The 19,466-nt window shown below is 40.0% G+C and overlaps 1 protein-coding gene across 1 annotated transcript in view; it reads left to right on the top strand.

Moving 5' to 3' along the window:
- The window catches only part of TNKS (tankyrase), a 147,294-nt gene that overhangs the window by 20,443 nt on the left and 107,385 nt on the right, over window positions 1-19,466 (top strand). The window contains exon 3 of the mRNA XM_086747786.1: window positions 12,570-12,665. Within this exon, the coding sequence (XP_086603912.1) occupies window positions 12,570-12,665 (96 nt within the window). The remainder of the gene's footprint in view (window positions 1-12,569; window positions 12,666-19,466) is intronic.

Raw genomic sequence — 19,466 nt, 5'->3', positions numbered from 1 at the left:
AACAATTAGCAAATTAAGAGGGTGGGGAAGGGGAAGTTGCATATTATCCAGAACAGAGTAATGGAACAGATACTGCTTTTGTAGACACCGAAACTGCTTTCAGGTGTTCAACACCAATTTACAGTGGCTTTCTAAAGATCTTGCAGAAGTACTTGATTTTATGGGATTATGCTTCTGATTACTGTAGCATATCTGCTTTTAGCTTCTGAAGAGGAGCTATGTGGTCTTAATGCAGTTTGTGTGTGGTTTAAAAACAATCTCTAGATATATGTGTAGCTGTTAAGGCATAAATGAGTGGGGCCAATTCTAGCAGAGTTCTTAGATTTTTTTCTTAGTCTAATGGAAAACATTGATTTAAGTATTACTATAGGATATAAAGGTCTTGTTGTAAAAATGTGCAGGCAATTAAATATGTCATATAATGAACAAAGGAAGGTGTCTCTAATGATTTGGTCTTTCCACAACCTAAAGCAAGTGTACAAAATGAACTGTGAGTGATTGAAGCCTAGTGAACATACTGAGCACTTGCCTCTTCCTTCTGTGTGGTCTTCAGTCTTTCATGCAACTAGGACTCATGGTGAACATAGACTCCTGCACTCCAGTAATTAATTGTTTTTCCATGTTTATACAAATGCACCATGCATCTTAAAGCTGTTCCTTTCTAGGAAGGGCTGAGGTGTCTGATGTGATTGCTGCTGTTCATGCTGCTGTGTGTGGTCTTCATGTTTTGCTGATGTCTTGTTCAAGGAAGCAGTATGAGTAATTCCTTGATTAGGCACTGTGCTCTTGACCTAGCTATGGTATTCAGTACTGAGCTCGTATCACAAGGGAGCCAAGAGAAACTGGCTGCAACAATTTGTTTTTATTTTCTTATTTGGGGTGATACAAGGATGTCATGGGATGCAGGTGTGACCCAGGAGAGGAATCCACTCAGACTGGCCTTACACACGTGCTTCTTTAGCGTGAGACCCACAATAGTGATATTTTATCTGACAAACTGGAGGGTTTTTGCAGCATAGAATATTTGCTTGTCAAGGAGCTAATGCTAAATACGATAAGACTTGCACTGTTCTGTAGCCACAGGGCATGGCAGTGAGCAGTTCTGGGACTGGAGATCAAATGGATATAGCTCTGTCCTTTCAGAATAGAAAGCAATACGACTGCTTTACATAGTAATGTGATCTAAGATAGTGGCTGGGGAAAATTTCCAAGGCTGATACATGTAGTACTGCTAGCCAGTCAGTTGTTAGAGTTCTATATCTGCCTGAACTTAATGTGTTCTTAGCTTCCTGATGTTTACCTCAGATATAGAATTTTTGAGAATACCCATGTCCTCTGGACAATCTGTAGCTTTAGCCACGATTTCATGGACTGATCAGCTTGGTATCCCTAAGATTTCATGTACTTATATTTCTTAAATATTTGGTAACTATGCTGTGGACTAATGATGAGTTTACAAAATTGGCACAAGGTTCAAGTTTTATGCAAAATATGCAAAAGTTATTTGGCATATTGGAGCTTCTTTCATCTTAAGAGTTTCATCTCTTAATCATATTAGAACGTTACTGTGTGTGTGTTCCATAGGGTGTGTGTGATTAAGATACCATCTCCAAGTCGTCTGCTGTTGAAAGCTTGGTAGGCACTGAAGTTCACCTCTGGAAAAGCCTGGAAAAGGCTATGCTCTTGGATTGTGACAGTTTGTTTGGTGTTTTCTTTTGGTTTGGGTTTTTTTTTTTTCTTTTTTTCTCTTTTTGTGCTCCCTTCACTGGTGAGTTGAGAGCTGCTGCTAGGGTTTGAATCTCTTCAATGCACATTTCTTCTGGTGCTGAAAAGAGAAACTAGTTTTCATTGTGCATGCACCTTTTCTGTTTCAGGAAAATGGTAGATGCAGGACAAGTTCTAAGAAACTTTTAAGAGTCCTCAGTTTATGTTGCTTCCCGAGAGTTAGATTTTTAGCGCACTGTCAAATAATGTTTTTTGATAGCCACATAGCTGATTCCGCATGCAATCTTTCACTAAACTTCCACTAGGACTTTTTTCCCCCAAACTTCAACTGGAAGAAATGGTTAGCATATGAAGAAGGAGATTGGAACTGATCTTTGGTTTCTCTTAACTCTCCTCAATTCTTTTTCCTCTTAGGATCCTGCTTGTTGGCCTGGTTTGCCTCAGTGGCTGCTTTTGCTTTTCAAGGACACTGAAAACAGAGCTCTTAATCTGTCAAGTGGAATATCAGGATTACAGCTGACATTTGAATAAAACTTGAAGAAAGGTGAATTCATTCAGAGAAAAGCAAAATTCGGACCAAGCAATGAAGACTTGTCCTTAAAGCAACTTTCAGCTTGGGGTATAGATTAAAATGTAAATTGCTCAGACAGTAGGGCAGCAGTTGAGATTTTTAGCTGTTCAATAAATAGTATACTAAAACAAATGCTTAGAAACTTGAGTTGCTGCAGAGTTGTTGCTTGCAAGGAAAAGGGATGTGATTTAGTCGTGGCATAAGGAGACTTCAATCCATACCATCTACAAATGAGCTAAATTTTTTTTTTAAAGCTCTTTTCATTAAAGAGTCTTCTATTCCATTTTGCACATTAACAACATACGTGTTCCATGCGACTACTCGAACGCACTTAGGTGTTATTCTTAGGCCCCTGTGTGAAATAGACACAAACTGAAACATGGGAGGTACCCTCTGAACATCAGGAAACATTTTTTTTACTATGAGAGTGATTAATCACCAGCCCAGAGAGGTTATGGGTTCTCCTTTGAAAATATTGAAAAGCCATCTGGACACAGTCCTGGACAACTGGCTGTAGGTGGCCCTGATTCAGCAGAGGGGTTGTTCCAGGTGATCTACAGAGATCCCTTCAACCTCAGCCATTTTGCAATTCAGTGTGATTTTGTAAAAAGAGAATGCATGTGCATGCCTGCAAGTAAATGTGATTAAATAAATGCTTAGTGTACTGTCTTTTACTGCTTGTTAGCTCAAAGAAAGGTGTTTGGTTTTTGTTGGGTTTTTTTTTTGTTGTGTTTTTTTTTTTCTTAAGTGAAGCTTCTGGAGCTCTTGCACTTTGCAAGTTCATTGTGGAAGCCCCAAAGCTTCCTTTACGCTACACAGCTCTTGGTGTAGATTGTGTGCTTGAGGGGAGTGTACTGGAATGATGGAACCATCTCTTACATGATGCTAAAAAAACCCCAACAAACAAAAAACTGCAGTGACACTAAGGTTTTGAGGCTGCTCTCTAGAAGACTGCATTCTGCATAAACTGTGCATACTTTTGTTTTCTTGCTGTTAGCTGAAATGGAAAATTTTAACTTCAAAACTATTGCATCCAAAAAAGGAAACGGGAATATTTATTTCGTTAAGTCCAGGCTGTTCATGTAGGCTGAGCAATCTACCAGCTCTGGCTCTTTCTCTGAGGGCAGAAGGATGTTATCAGCCTGCTGTGCTGCCTACAGCCTCTGGAACTTTCTGATTGTTCTCTCTCCTTGTGCATATTTAATCACTGGTAGGCAGAACTGGTGTACCAGGGAGTGATTTTTGTAGTGCTTCCTGCACATAAAAAACTAATAATAGTTAAGATGCATCTACTTATGGGGAAACAGTTGTGGGCAGTTACCAAGGAAGGAGGGAGCCTGTTAGAAAGGTATCTTCTTGCCCTGCTGGAAGAGCTCTGACTGTTGCAATGATGCTTGTGGTTTTGGTTGTCTGTCTGGTTCAGATCCTTTTTCCCTGCTTTACTTTGATTAGATAAATCTGATCTCTGGAACATCTAGTGCAACCTTCATTCTAGAATGCATTGAGGTATTTTGTAGTGCATTGGAAGTGAGGTTTATGGTATGTACATATAGACCAGGAGTTGGGCTGTTTTGCTAAGAGTTTGAAACTTCAGTGAGTAAAGTCCAAAAGTACTTCTGGGACAGAGAATGAAAAGGCTGAGACAGAAGAGTCTTTCTGAAAAATTAGAGCTTGCATGAAAATAGGGTGAAGTCTGCTTAAAGTGATACTTTGTAATATTCTTTTTGTATAGATCCTTCTCCCCTCAAAACAAATAAACAGAAATTGGTACTGGGAGACCTTGTTCATGCTGCTTGATTGATGATTTCTTATTGCTGCCTTGAAGCTTGTTTCTGTGAACTGTTTACCTAAGCTGAAGGAAAGTCTGACCTCTAAGCATTGTTTCCATTTCATGTTTTACTGGACTTCTGCTCAGTTTGGTAGTTGCATCCTGTTACTGTAGGAACTGGAACAGTTTCTGCAGCATATGGATGCGTGAGAACTTGCCTTTCAAAGAGCAGATCTGTGTCAAGGAAGTGAGATGTCTGATATGGCTTCCGTCTGTCCCTGGTGGACCAAATGGTCATTTCAGCCATAAAACAAGAATTGCTGCTGCTAGGAGCCATATTCCAAGCTGTCTGAGTGTATAGTCTCCTACCTGATATTGATGCCCCCAGCATTTGCTATTATTGCCTATCTAATGACAATGTAATAAAACTTGTAAGCAGGTGCTATGATTTTATCTAGATTATGTCACATTTGGCCAAAGTACCATTTCTTTACTAGAGGTAGCTTTCTTTTACTAAGAAACAACTATTTAAGACCGTGTTTCTGTCTCAGTTTTAAAACTGTGTATCTCCAGGAGCTGGCCTGCAGGATTACAATCACAGAAAGGTTTGGATTGGAAGGGAGCTTTCAAGATTATGTAGTCCAACTCCAAAGGGATGGCTTTTGCTAGATCAGGTTGTTCAAAGCCCTGCCCTGTGCAACCTGACCTTGAACACACTTCCACTGATGGGGCATCCACAACTTCTCTGGGCAATTCCAGCCTTATGGAAGTTCAGGTAGATGGTGTCTGTAGCTTTTCCTGTGTTGACTGATGCAATCGCTCCATTGTAGAAGGCTATCCAATTAGTCAGGCATGATTTACCCTTGGTGTCTCTAGTCAGCTCTGTCTTCCATGTGTTTCGACGTGTCTCCCAGAAGGATCTGTTCCATGATCTTACTGGGCATGGAGGTGAACCTGACTGGTTGGTAGTTCCCAGGGTCCTCCTTTTTACCCTTTTTAAGAATGGGCGTGATATTCCCCTTTTTCCAGTCGCTGTGGATGTGCCTGACTGCCATGACTTTTCGAATATGATTGAGAATAGCTTGACAACTACATCAGCCAATTCCCTCAAGACCCTGGGACACATCTCACTGGGTCCTATGGACTTATGTATGTTCAGGTTCTTCACATGTTTTTGAACCTGACCTTCACTTACAGTGGGAGAGACTTCATTCCATAGTCCCTCCCTTGAGGCTCAAGGATTTGAGAGCCTCAAGGGAAGAGAGATTACCATTGAAAACTGAGGCAAAAAATGTTGAGTACCTCAACCTTCTCCATATTGATTATCACTAGTTCTCATGCCTTTTTCTCAAGGGGAGTATGTTTTCTTTAATCCCTGAAGGTTGTGAATTCCACCAGGGCATGACTACTGCAGCTCAGGCTGCCACCAATCTTGACATGCCTGATTAGTTCATCTGTGGTGGTAGGCAACAGGTCTAGTAATGCTTTTCCTCTGGTTGCACTGTCTATCATTTAGATTAAGAAATTATCCTCAATGCACTTCAAGAGTCTCCTGGGCTGTTTAGGGCTTGCTGTTCTGCTTTTCTAGCAGATATCAGAGTGACAGAAGTCCCCCAGCAAGATCAGAGTCTGTGAGCGTGATGCTTCCGTAGTTGAAGGAAGAACTCTACATCAGCAAGTTCCCCTTTGTTGGGTGACCTGTAGTAAACTCCAACCATGAGGTTTCCTTTTTTGGCTTGCCCCCTAATTTTTACCCATAAGCTCTCAACTTGGTCATTGCTCTTTTTCAAAGGCAGCTCTGTGGAGTGAATCCTTTTTTTTTTTTTTTTTTTTTTTTTAATATAGATGGCAACTGTCTGCTCCTTCCTTGCCTGCCCTTCTGAGCAGCTTCTAGCCATCAGTAGCAGCACTCCAGTTGTGTGATCCTTCCCACCATGTTTCAGTGACAGTGATTAGATTGTAGCTTTGTAGCTGCACAGTGGCTTCCAACTCCTCTTGTTTGCTACCCATGCTGTGTGCACTGGTATAGAGGCACTTCAGCTGGGTCATTGGCTGTGTCAGCTTTTTAGAGGAAAAGGCCCTGATTCCTTTGAGGCATTTCACATGTTTTCCACTTGGGAAACTAATATATCAGCAGTCTCTGGCTTTTGGCTTTTCTCTGTTGTTCAAAACTCCGTCACTTTCCCCTACCACTTGTCTACTGTTTTCTCCTGCTGTCAAAACTCTCCTTTCTGTCTATGCTGTTGGAAAGCACTGTTCTAATTCCCTTTACGATTTTTTGTTTCAGCATAGTGGGGCCTAGTGTTGCTTTTGTAAGCTTCTATTTATCTACTTCATATTATTGTGGTTGGCATATTTGTCTCTTGCTCTGTCTGTCCCCAACAAAGAACAAAACCAACACGCTGGTTCATTGGGAATAAAACCATTGCCTGGGGTAAATGGAAAACTGGGATGCCCTGAGCAAGGGGAGTGGGGAAGGCAAAATGATGGAAAGTGTTTGGAGCTGACATTACCAGCCAAAGTCCTGGTGGGTCAATGTTAAATATACTCTTAACTAGAACAACAAAATAATCCTTTTCAGGTCTTGTCGCTGGCACGTGTCCCTGTACTGTCCTTTCTTGTGCCAACCAGAGCGTGTCATGTCATTGCATGATGAAGTGAATTGGGCAAGTGATCCCTCTTCTAATCTGCCTTGTTGCCTGACCAAATGTTTGCAGCCACCTAAAGAGAGGTGGATGGCATAGGGCTGGGGATAGTGATTCTGCTAGCCTGGTCTAGGTGAAACTGCAGTCTGTAATAGCGCTGTTTTGCAGGAGGGCAGCTTTACAATTCTTTGTAATCCTTTAATGAGGTGTGTTTTGGTTGGGGTTGTGTGGTTGGTTTGTTTGTTTTGGGTTTTTTTTTTTTGTTGTTTGTTTGGGTTTTTTTGTTAATTGGGATGGAGGATAAAGGCTGCTCTCCTGCTGTCTGCCTTGAAGTGTTGTCTGTTTTTGTCTTACTAGAGATGTTCCTTATTCCCCTGGAGCTTGGTGTTTGGACTCTCCCTTCTCTCCTTCAAGCTAGGCATTGTTCTGCACGGCCCCTTTGTCCCAGGAGTGTCGAGAATAGTTGGACATAATCTCTCAGATTAGCGAGGGTCCTTAGCCTTTGCCTCAGAAAAAGCAACTCTCATCCTGGAAGAGTCCACTCCAGTCTACCACTTGAGCAATAAAACCCTACAAAGCAGCTTTGGTAATGCAGGTCTTTGAAGTCTTCAGCAGTTAACTGTTTGCAGACAGCTTTGCAGGAGATCCAATCTTCTGCAGCTTTTGCTTACTTACCCTACCTGTACTCATGGGGACTTCTACTGTATTTCTCCCTGAATTCCCTTAGGAATTTAGTTTATTCTTCCTTTTTGCTGCTTCTGCATGCTCTTTCATGTTTGTCTGTCTCTCTTCTGCCAAATGCATTTCTGTCCTTCTGTCCTTGAACTGCCACCTAGTTGTCAGCTCTTCTTACCAGTAAACCACCTGCTGTGTTCCCAGATGTGTCTGGTTATCACCTCTACCCTGACTCTGAACTAAATCCTTCAGTGTGTTTAGCCTCTCTGCCTCATAATCCTCCCTTCATTTGGCTTTGATGGCTTTTGCTATAGAGGGGCAGTCAAGAGCATGGGCCTGCTCACCTCCTTTTTTCCAGCTCCTCTCAGCTGATCTGGCAGTGATGTTTGAGGTCATGGATGTCATCAGGTCAAGTAGCTATATTCAAACCTTTAGATCTGCGTGCAGCCTCAGTAGTGATACTGCCTCTCACGTTTTCACCTGTATTCAAATGGCCGATGAACTGGGGTCGCTGGAAGGGACCTCAAGCCCAAGCCAGTGGGACACAGCAATAAAAGAACTGATGGGGAGAGGAGGCAACGGTAGAGCTGTGAGGAACTGAAGATTCTGGAAATGTAATTAAAAGCAGTAGACAGCTTTAAGTACAGATACTTCTGGAAGGTCTGCCTATTGTTTTTGCATGTTTTTTCATTGAACAGTCAAAGATTTGGATGTATCCTTTTTTTTGTACTTGCATCGATCTAAAACTAAATGTGAACTTTTCCATCAGCATTCCTGTAAATATACTCAGGAAGCTTGTGGATGTTGGGCCTAGACAAACTATAACAGAAATATTCTGATCTTTTATCATGCCTAATATTGGAACAAGCAAGTTGATTTTTCTTCCTATTCTATCCCCATTGAATTTCTGTCAAAAGATTGTCGTGTTGTCCCCCCTCCCCCCCTTCTGACAAAACTTACTTCTCCATCATTGCTCTATAACTACCAGGGAAGTTTTTTGCCATATCTTGTTTGTGAAAATGTGAAGGTTGAAACTGCCAAAAGTAAAAATACTTGTTCTTTGGGGGGCTTATAATTTGACAGGCAAGTGAGGTAGCCTCACAGTAGTGATGTTAGCTTCACAGTTTGAGATACCTATGCCAGGAGGCTGTGGGCCAAGTGCTTAATTTGAGGATTCATCCTGCTGTAGCACATTGGCAGTAATCTGAAATGAGTAGTGGTTGTAGCTCATGCTCTGTGCAATACCATAACTTTTTTTTTTATTTGATGGGAAGAATGTGGCCTTTCTTACCTTTTAGTACTGATCTGTATAATAGTGTAATTAAATAAAGCATTTCAGGTGGTATGTGAAGATCAGAAACTGAAGTATTGTAGCAGTTGCAGTGAGAGTGAAAATATAATTCCCTACCGGTCCATGTTTGTTCTATATTTAAGCTTACAAGACTTTGATGTCCATATACAATATGAAGATTCAATTAAAAAAAGAGCTTCCTTGCACTGTACAACATGGTCTGTAGGAAAGGCGAGGGTAGCCCAGTAATGGTATTGCTAGGTTATTAAGGGCTCTGCCTGCAGTACAGAAAAATAACATACCCCAGTGTCCCCACTGTCCAGGGGAAATAAACCAGCATATCAAAATATGCTAATTGCCAAGGTTCCAGGAGCGAATTTCTGTGCACACCGTGCTTATGCTTGCCTGTTAGCAGCGGTCTCTTGATAGAAACTATTGCCGCATTTCCTTTTCAGACTACTCAGAAACCATCCTCTAAAACCTGTGTGCAGCTTATGAAATCCAAAATAGCTGCAATTAGCTAGAATGACTTGTTCTGTTGTGTTTCATTATAAGGGGAATGTTTTTTTGAAACAGAGATCTATCTTGCTGTTTTACACATCGCTGGTGCATTGAAAAGGAAATTTAGAGAGACACGCTGTGTCTAGATCTCAAATACCCTGTGGTTAGAAGAGACTTTCTGTTGGGCTAAAGTGTTAAAGGTTTTGAACAAGTAGGAGAACATTCAATTAGAAGCTACCTGTGGTTTGCTGGGTATGAAAGTACAGCTGCGTTACACGGATAGGCTAAACATCAAATGCCGCATTTCTTTTGTTAATTCACATTCATGACAACATTGCCTGCTTGGATATCTTTTTGTGAGATTATGTACTAAAAAAGAATGGAAAGGATAGAATCAATTAGTCATAGAGGAAATGTAAGAATAAGATTGCCTTTGTGACTTGAATTTCCTTCCTTTATTCATCAGCATTCTAATACAGTCCTTATTTGTATGATTTGTTTCTTCTCCCAAGATGCTACTGCATTCATTTCACAGTGTAGATCAGTCTGTAGGACTGAATAAGGGAGCTGTCTGCTGGACTATACCCTTGTCTGTTGGAGAGGCTGGAAGGGTTATGATGAGTGGGATGAGTGATCACAGAAACAAGAAGGATAAATCTCCTGGTTACAGCAATGGAGTTCTGACAGGTTCTTTTTCTGAGCCTAGTTTGGCCACTTCAAGTGCATGTTCCACAGGCAGTCACTATTTCAGGGTTTTTGCAGGCAACCAGCTTAAGCACCGTTAGTCAATTGTTAATGTATTTCCCTATGTTTTTAAAAAACTAAAAACCTGACACAGAAATTGTATGTTGTAAGCCATGCCAAAACCCTTCATGGTTCATTAGCATGACTGAACAGGTTAGATACACTGCATAATCCTTTGTCATTTTAGCCGGGAGAGGAGCTGAAAGCAGTGTTGGCATCTTTCTCTGTGTGCCGGCAGAAGTAGCAGGGGAGTACTCTTGCTTGGTTTGCACAGGACTGAAGAATTAAGAGACTTGAAAATCTGTGCTTCTGTTTCAGCATCGGGCTCAGGCAGTTGCAGATCCCTTTGACATCTCTACACCTGTTACTTCTCATTTTTCAAAGTCACCATTCTTGCATCCTAACCTGCCTCAGCTTTGCTTTTTACGCTGATCCAAACCTTCAAGCTCTGGTCAAATCCCAGTCATTCCTTTCTCTTGATCTTTCTTTCTGGACACTTTATCTGAGCTATTATCTCTTAGCCCGCCACATCTTCTTGTTCAGTTCACTCCCCTAGCTCGTTTTCCCAGACTTTTTGCTGTGTGAATCCTTCACTGTCTTCTCGTCCTGTCTGTGCTATTTCATAATTTTGTACTGCCTGCTTTCTCTTGATAGACACTTAGTTGCTGGTTCCCTCCCTCTTTTAGGGTCTCACTCTTACCCTGATGCCTTTTGGGACAAATGGCTTCCCTCTCCTCTGGAATATAGGTTCTCCAGTAGGATACAAGAGGAAAGAGACGGGATATACTGAATCTGTCTCTCCATAGTTACTTTCAGTACTGTCTACTGTGTTTAGAAAAATCTGCAAAAAGTTGTGTTTACTACCTCCTGCTGGAGTGTGCCTGAATGGCTTGTGAGCCTGGCTCAGAGTCAAACTTGTCCATGAGTAAAATCTCTAAGGGGGTGGTAGCATGTGTGGCACAGATGGCATCTTCAGAAACATAGGTGCAAGATCTTAACAAGCTTCTGTGAGCATGTGCTAGCTGAATTATTTTTTTTTTTTCCATTTTGGTGTCTTTGTCTTGACAGAGCGGGGGAAAAAAAAACCCACGATGAAACAAAAAACCTCCTATGGGAAAGCCCAGTCTGCCTACTTGAATCTTCTTTCAAAAACATGGGACAACTGCACCTTCTTGTCAAAGCATAAAATAAATCAATTTACTTCATTGAAGCACCAAACTTCTGCAAAACATCAGCTTAGGGCAAGCATGTAGCATAGCATTCTGTAAGCTCAAATATATGAAATTTGGCAGTGTTAAAAGCATTTAAAGTCAGAATTGTATAAGAAGAGGTTTGAATAAAAACAATATTATGAGTTAACATTTTAAGTTACAAAAAAGTTTATTTCTGAAAAGCCTTTTGCTGTTAAAGTGATACATGCAGTATGGTATTGGTAATTACTGTTGTTCTGGATTGGGTTATGCTTTTTCTTTTCTTGGAGGATCCTGTCTATGAAGTGGTTATGTAACTGTAGTTACAAAAAAAAGTGTTTGCAAGTATTTTTTGTCTTGACTCCTTCAGTCCAGCTGTATCTCAACAGATGTGGTTACATGAGCAACCATAAATGTCTGCTGGTTTTTATTATTTGTCTCCTTGACATTGAGTCTCTGCACTTCTGTACACTGTCCTATTATTCACACTTGTGCGAAGTGTGTAACTGTTGCTCTGACTTTGTAATGTTGTGCTTATTTTGCACAGCACTTGGGGAAGTGGAGAATTGAGGCCCTTTTTTTGTCAGCCCTCTGATGTTGCTGTGGGCTTTGTTTTCCGATTCTGTAGAAAATACGTTGATCTTGAGGGGGGTGTTCTGAATTGTGTTGTTGTTATGTTTCTTCTGATCAAAAGAATTTACAGGTGAAAGTGTTTTTTTTTTTTAATAAGCTTTTTTTAGATGCTAATTAACTGTATTGATGCCTTCCTAGCTATGCGGCTGCATATTGCACTCTGAGTATTTTTGTTTAATAGGTTTGGTAGGAAGAAGAAATACCAGGGAGAATAATAGCCTCTGAACATCCAGACTGCAGGGTACCAGGTTATGTATCTTACCCTATTTATTGCGCTTCGTGAAGGCAAGCTTATATGCTGCGGTTAAGACTTTGTGCGCAAGTGACGAGCCACTGAAAGGCTAGAGTGTTACTGATTTACGGAGGCGGAGTGACTTGGGATATTCAGCAGGAAAAAGAGCAGGAGTGGTAACAAGCAGCAGTAGTGGTAGAGAAGGCAGGAGCAGGTTCCACAATTAGCAGATTTCCCAGCGTGAGTCAGTGAATGCACAGCTTCGCAGCTAGCTTATCAGGAGGAACCCGAAACTGAGTATTGCAAGAGATTCAGGGTTCATGTTTATCAAGAGAAGTCATGTGATCTTACTATATCTTAACTTGCCAACTTAGCTGTACTCTGGAGAAGATCCTTTGCTGCAGTGCTTAACAGCAACAACAACAAAAAAAAAGGAGAAAAAAAAAAAGGAGAGAGGGGGAGAAAAAAAACCAGAAGGAAAAAAAGAAAATTGTGCAATGTGTGTTTATGCATACGTCATGCCGAGGAGACACTTAACAGTAAATAATCTGTGTATCCCTGAGGTAAGATACTGTTTCTGCTTTCCCTGCACAGTGCTGCTGCAGCACGGAGCTGATCCAAACATTCGGAACACCGATGGGAAATCTGCACTGGATCTGGCAGACCCTTCAGCAAAAGCTGTACTCACGGGTAAGGTGCATACATCTCTTAGCAGTGATACCTGTAGTTCATTTTGTATGTGTAAGTTCAGTATTGCAAGAGCCTTCTGCCTTTTTGGATTTTCTGTTGTGAAACAGCATTTAGAAACTGTGTTTTACCAGACTTCATATTGATGTAGCTGTTATTAATCTGCTCTGCTGCTATAGGTTTGCTTATTCTACTTATGCTAATACTGTAATTTTCTGTTATAACATGATTCATTATTCACTGTGTTTCTGTGGGGTTTTTATCTTTTTAATTGCTACCCAATATACAGATTGAATAGGAACCCCCAACCCCTGCAAAAAAAAAAAAAAGAAAAAATCAGGTCAATTGTTTTAAGACCTTCACTGTTGAGCAAGCAAGGACATTTGTGTAACTATAAAAGTACCTGTGATCTGAAAGACAACCTGCCTCTGATTGCAGGGATCAATAGTTACGTTATATTTTGCTGCAGATTCACATGCTACCCTCTCCTTCCTCTTCCTCATCAGTCATTTTAGGTAGAACTCTTTCTCACCCACCATTTTTTTCCTTTTTAGGGGCTATTAGATGCCAAACAATATACTTAATGAAAATATTTTACAGATATAACTTCATTTTTATACAGCTTTGGTTTTTTTTAATAAATTAACTGTTGTAGCATACCAGTAAGCATTTAAAGTATAATATAGTAGCCTGTCAAATCAGTATCAAGAAATACATGGTCCTCTGTGCTGATATTAACATGTAGGAAATAATGTTTAGAACAAAATCATTTTGGATTTTAAAATATGTACAGTTAGATTTATAGAAAGGGATTCAGCAACTGAACTTCATTTGAAGAAATAGCTATTTTTTTCACCTTTATTTCCCTTATTATCTCTCTTTTTATTGACAGCTTAATTTGTAGGTTATGTGCTATGCAACACCCATATTCTTTCTTCAGATTACGTTCAGAGCACACTAGCTCCCTGCACTTTGTCAGGAACATTTCCTCATCTTCTTTTTCCAGTGTGCTGACTGCTATACATAATTATCTACAGCTCTGCAGTGATTTGAGAGTGCCTTTGGAACAATGCTCTTTAAATACATATGATTTAGTTTAATTATTCAGTGTCAAATTTAAACACGTTCCCACAGTGTTAATACTAATGTTAGCTGTGCTAAGCAGGCTAGTCTGACTTTTGGCTGTTGATGGGTACAGTTCTACGGACACTGAGGACAGAAAAGGCACCAGAGAGTCAAGGTGCCTCAAAGCTATAATGAACGTTCGGCATTTAGTTGTGGGGAACTTGGTATATGTGCAGTTTGGGAGTTCCAGGCTCCAAGCTGCTCTTCAGGCTGTGCTCGAACTCAGAGGATAGTAGAAGATTGAGGCAGGTCTGTAATGGTGGCTTCACATCTGCTCCACTGAGTTCTCTGGGCAGTAGGTCACCACCTTGTGCTTTAGGCGATGGAGAGGGCAATGTGTAATGGCAAGGAAGTGGAGATGGATTAGAAGCAGCCCTCTGAGAATGCCGTGTCGAGTGCAGCAAGCGCCCTGCATCCCTGGCCTTGCCCCCAATACCACTGGATGCACATGAGCATCCAGTGACTGCAAGCTTCTGCAACCAATGGATGCTACCAGGTTGTGCATATAAACGCACATACACAGAGCTACTTCTGCTGCTATTTAGGTGTTTTATTGTTCATAAAAAGAGGTAATTTTTTAATATCTTTATTCCTCCTAGCGAGTGTCAACTTTTGGTTTTACCAGCTTTGTCCTCAAGGTGGCTCTTTGCTACACTGGGCTCTTTGTATGCTGTGCACCTGAGCTCCAAGCTGTGTAAACAGGGTTTGTTTCAGGCTTTAGCTGCTCTATGATTCACAATAACTAAAAAAGCAGACACTGGATGCTATTTAAATTGAAGCTTTCTATTAAACACTTAATTTTTCTGGTCGCTGCCCTGCTTTCTAGTACCTCTGTTAGGCTGCTACTTTCTCATGCATTTTCCGTGTGTTGTTACCTTCTGGTCTTGCTTCTTCCCTCTGGAAGAAGGGGGCTTAAGGGATTTCTTAGGATCTATCTGGCTTGGGATAATCTTTATCTACAGCAATGCTTTGCAATTAGGTGCATCAGGATGTAAAGGTATTACTGGATTAAGGATGAGTAGGATGTATTAACTTAATTTTCAGTATTCATGTTTGAGTGGTGGGATTTTAGAAATGCTCATATTTAGAGCTTTTAAAAGAGTGATTCTGAAAGTACAATCTAGAATTGTTACTGTATTTGCATCTTTAAACGGCATGCATGTCAAGGCTGCTCTCATGATATTATTTTGGGTTCCTTTTTCTGTCAGTGTCTATGACCAGATAGACTTTTCCACGTTGCTGCTATATTGATTGTTGGAGAACAAGCTTCCTCCTACTACTTTTTTTATCAAGTATTTGCATTAGCTCATGCATTGACTTTAATCGCTTTGCAAATGAACTGTGATTGTAGTCTGTCTTTGACCTCCAACTTAGCAAAAGTGAACAGAAAACGTGTTGGTAATTGATTAAATCTTTTCAATTTGACAAATAATTCTGTATGTGTTTTTTAAAAGGGACATTCCTGCTGCGTAAAAAGCATTTCTGGTGTTCTGGCAGCAAATGCTGAATCCACAATGATTTGTTCTTTTCTGTCTCCCAGTCTAGAATAATGTATAGTATCTTTTTCTCCTGAATTACAGAAATAATATATAATTCAGTAGTTTCTGGGATGACTTCCAGTCATTTTTGTGCAATGTTCTCTTAAAATGTGTATTTTTATGTATGATACATAATGCAAATGAAAGGCTAATATTTTGACAGAAATGGATTTTGGAAATGTCTTTGTAGATTAAAGTAAATTTTATAGAAATTAAACACTGAGTTCCAGCTTTTTTTTTTTTTTTTAAAAGAACAAACAACTGAAAACAAACATATTTAAAAGGTTATATAATTGAGGAATCTGCTTTTTACTACTGAAACAGGAAAGCAGTCTTTTTTTTTTCCCCTTCTGCAGAATAAGCAGCATTTGTGTGAACCAAGCACTTACTGATTGAGAGGGTGTGCATTTTTTGTTTCATATTCCTTAGCATCCCTTACTGTTCCTGAATCAGGTAGTCAGAAAAGGGTTGTAATTCTTCTTTTCTGTAGGCCAAATTGGTAGTGCAGACTCCAAAAACATATTGCATCTTAAAAACAGAGGTGTTACACACATGAGGTTAATATCCTAGTTAATTTTATTTTAGTTGAATTGCCTTTGGGGTGTGTGGTTTCTGAGATGGGGACTCATCTTTGTTGCTGTACACAGCACTGTGGGACTCCCATCCAGAACAGGGCCTTTGGGAGCTTTTGCACTACAAATGATATTAGTCTTCATTATTCTCTTACCCTGCTTATTGCCTCTTTAAACATTAATATCCCTTTATATCTTTCCTGTGCAGTGTATGAAGAGCCAACAATATTGTTAATGATTTATGTGAATGACTTATTTTGACATTTCACACAGAGGTGCTATTTTGCCACTTTCCTATGTACCTGCTATTTGGAAATGCTTTCTCTATGTGAATGATCATTCTTTGTACTTGCGTGGTTTCTAAAGCTGTTAGCAGGAGCTGAAGGCACTTTGGTTGTATACTATGTTCTTGACTGCTCTGCACCACTGTTTTGCAAGGTTGGTTTTGGTTGGTTTCAAGGATTACTCCTTGAAACAGGTCAAAACGGAAAAAGTTTGGAAACTGCTGCATCTCCAGATTAAAGGAAGGTTTCTTGGCTATGAAATAATGTCTTGTTTGTTAATAGAATCAATTTTCAAAGTTAAACAAGACTATGATCTTCCTATTTACTATGGGAATAAAGTCTTTTACAAACAAAGTGCTTAGGTCCTATTGAGCATTTCTCACTTCGGTTTTTTGGATGTGAAGGACAGCTTGATGAGCGAAAGTAGGGCTGGGCTAAGGTTACCAGAAGTGTTAATGAGGATTCATATTTTCATCTATTTGTCATGTCAACTTTTTAATTTAAGTGGGGAGCATAGTCCATTTATTGAAATATATTTGCAAAATTTTTTTAAAGTGAACTGCCATCTATGCATAATTTGCCTGCAAAGAAGGGGAAAAATCTCTTATTTCACTACAAAAAGTTTACTGAACTTTAGAGAATGGCAAGTGGATCCTAGGTACAACTCATTGGTTTTAAAATTAGCAGGAAGAGAAGAAACTATTTTACTTTAAGTTCGTTTCATTTTTACTGTGGCACCTTTAGATGCCCCATCCCTGGAAACGTTCAAGGCCAGGCTGGATGAGGCTCTGAGCAACCTGATCTAGTCGGGGATGTCCCTGCTCCTTCAGGGGGTTTGACTAGGGTGACCTTTGAAGGTCCCTTCCAACCCAAACCATTCTATGATTCTATGGTTCTATGACTGTCTCAACCCAAGCGCTTTCCTTCTGGACTTGTGGTATTTCCTTTCAGGTACTCCTAGGGTTTTGAAGGCATTCTGGACAGACACTAGCACTTCCTTTTGGGAGGTGCCAGCTTCCTCTCTCCTTCCTTTTATTGATCTAATTCTTATACAGTGTACTCTGAAATCGGGCCATTTGGGCAAGATGTAGCTTCTGTTTTCAAAGAACAGCGTAATAAACGTTAGTGCAAAAGGAGAAGTGTTTTAACAGTAAGGGGGGCAGCTGCTACTAGATGGTTTGGGCCATCCGTTCCTCTGAGTGATTGTCCTTTCTGACGGTGACACTGGGATCTGCTGCCTTAAAGAAAAGTGCAAGAAATTCAGCAGTTGAGGAATATGCTTGCCCTGCAGAAACTGCCACCTGATTTCATGTAGGCTGTTGACATACATCTTGAGGCAAAAAGTCTGAAGAGTCTTTTCCAGCATTTGTTTGTGCTTTGAGTGTATGTTTTTGTGATAATTATTTGCTTACCATTCAGATAAGTCTGCTCTCCTCATTTTTACCAAGGCTGTCTCAGGAGGAAACAAGCCATCTTCTCTAGTTCACTGGTATGGATGTCATGTGGTGCTTTTACGTTTGGAGTCTATGGGCATGCTTTACTTTCTGGAGAGTTATGAGGAATATTAGCTTTCCTTTGGGAATGCTGGGGCATTGCTCAGTCCAGTATTTTGGAAACATATATGGGCAAAATGTACTTGTCACGCAGACCTGATGTAAAGTCTGCCATTTAGATGGCCCTCATCTAGAAGCTGTAACTATATGGACATATAAATCTTGTCTCCTGTTTTTACAGAGTATTATAATTGTAACTGTCTTGTTATATTTGCAAGTATATAATTTTTTAAAATCTCATTTAACATGTGGCATAGTTCCTACTTTCCTTTTTGAAGGAAATGCATTGGTTACTTTGGAGGCTAGGAGTGAAATGCCTTCCTTTCTCACTTCTGACATGGTGACATTTCAGTTTCTTTTCACACATTGAGAGGAAAGAGAAAGAAACAGTCCTATTTTTCATTCTAAATGCCACACCAAACTTTGTGTGCACTTCTGTTTTGTTTCCACCTCAAGAAGAGCAGTCCTTGTTCTTCAGACTGTCTGCATAGAAGGCTTCACTTTAGTGACAAATGAAGTTTCACTTTGGTGTCACTACTGGTATCACTGATTCTCTTCCCACTTTCCAGCACTGCGTTATTCTTTCAAGACAGTATATCTAGATTTGAGTACTGTGCTCTGGTATAACATTCAGTTCACTTCTGTAGTGATGATTTAATAGCTTTCATGGCATTTTTTAATTCCAGATTTTATTCAGGCTAAGTTTGGTTTTTTATTACCTCTGTGACTGCAGAAGAGCTAAATGTTTTATGGGAGCCTCTAAAGGAATTCTGAATTCTTAAGTCTGTGGCTTAGATTCCAGTGTAATTCCAGATGATTTATATTATGCATGCAGTGTTTATTGTTTTAATTTGTCAATACCCCTTTGGCCTACCCATTTTATTGCCCATTCCCTCAGTTTGTTTTAGGTCTTTCTAATTTTTTTCAGTTTTCTCTGGTAAGTGAATAATTTAAATGTTTCCTTCAATGTGGTAGATTATTTAACACAAAGTTCCAGTGTGTTCTATCATAAAGGAAACAAGTTACTCCTGCTTTTAAGTGTCTAATCCTTGAAACTACTCTGATTCTGATTCCCTGATTATGTAATTTTTTTTTATCTCTTACTGAAGGACTTGTTCAAGGATTTATGTAAGTCAGTATGTATCTTCTGCTGCCTAAATTTTCCATTTCCATGTATTAACGTGCTTGGATTTCTTGCTAGTGTAACTAGCTCTGGATGCTCTTGTTTCATAGGGCTTAGTTTTAGGATAATGAGAGCTTCTCCTCTCTTACCTCTGGTCCTTATTTTAGAAATGAGCGCTATCATCTTCATCTTTTGTTTCAACTAACTTGTGTGTCTTGAGATGGCTTCCTTGGAATGTGGCTGGCTGGCAAGATCTGATGACTTTTCCTTCTTGTTTGTATCCTCTGTTCAGGAAAGGAATTAAAAGTCTGTAGTCTGTTGTGTAGGTGGCCAAATAAGAAGGGGCACTGTGGGATTCAGGATTGACGCTTTTACGAAAAGCATGGTTTTGATTTACACGATCTCTTTTGCCAGGTTTTTCACTCTCTCTGGTTTCTTTTTTTTTTTACTATGTAATATCCATTTAGGAATATTTAGTATGAGCTCTTGGAATGGAGTCAAACTCTTAACTTGTCAAAGGAACAAATTATTCTCTCAAAGCTTTCACGAAGCACCTGAGTGCAGTCTTTCAGTCCTCTGATTCTCAGTTCTACTATTGTATAGAGTTTT

Source organism: Chlamydotis macqueenii, chromosome 4, assembly GCF_036417535.1.
Source record: "Chlamydotis macqueenii isolate bChlMac1 chromosome 4, bChlMac1.mat, whole genome shotgun sequence".
NCBI classification, from domain to species: Eukaryota; Metazoa; Chordata; class Aves; order Otidiformes; family Otididae; genus Chlamydotis; species Chlamydotis macqueenii.
Note: the sequence above shows the minus strand (reverse complement) of the source record. Positions and strands in the feature narration are given on the sequence as shown.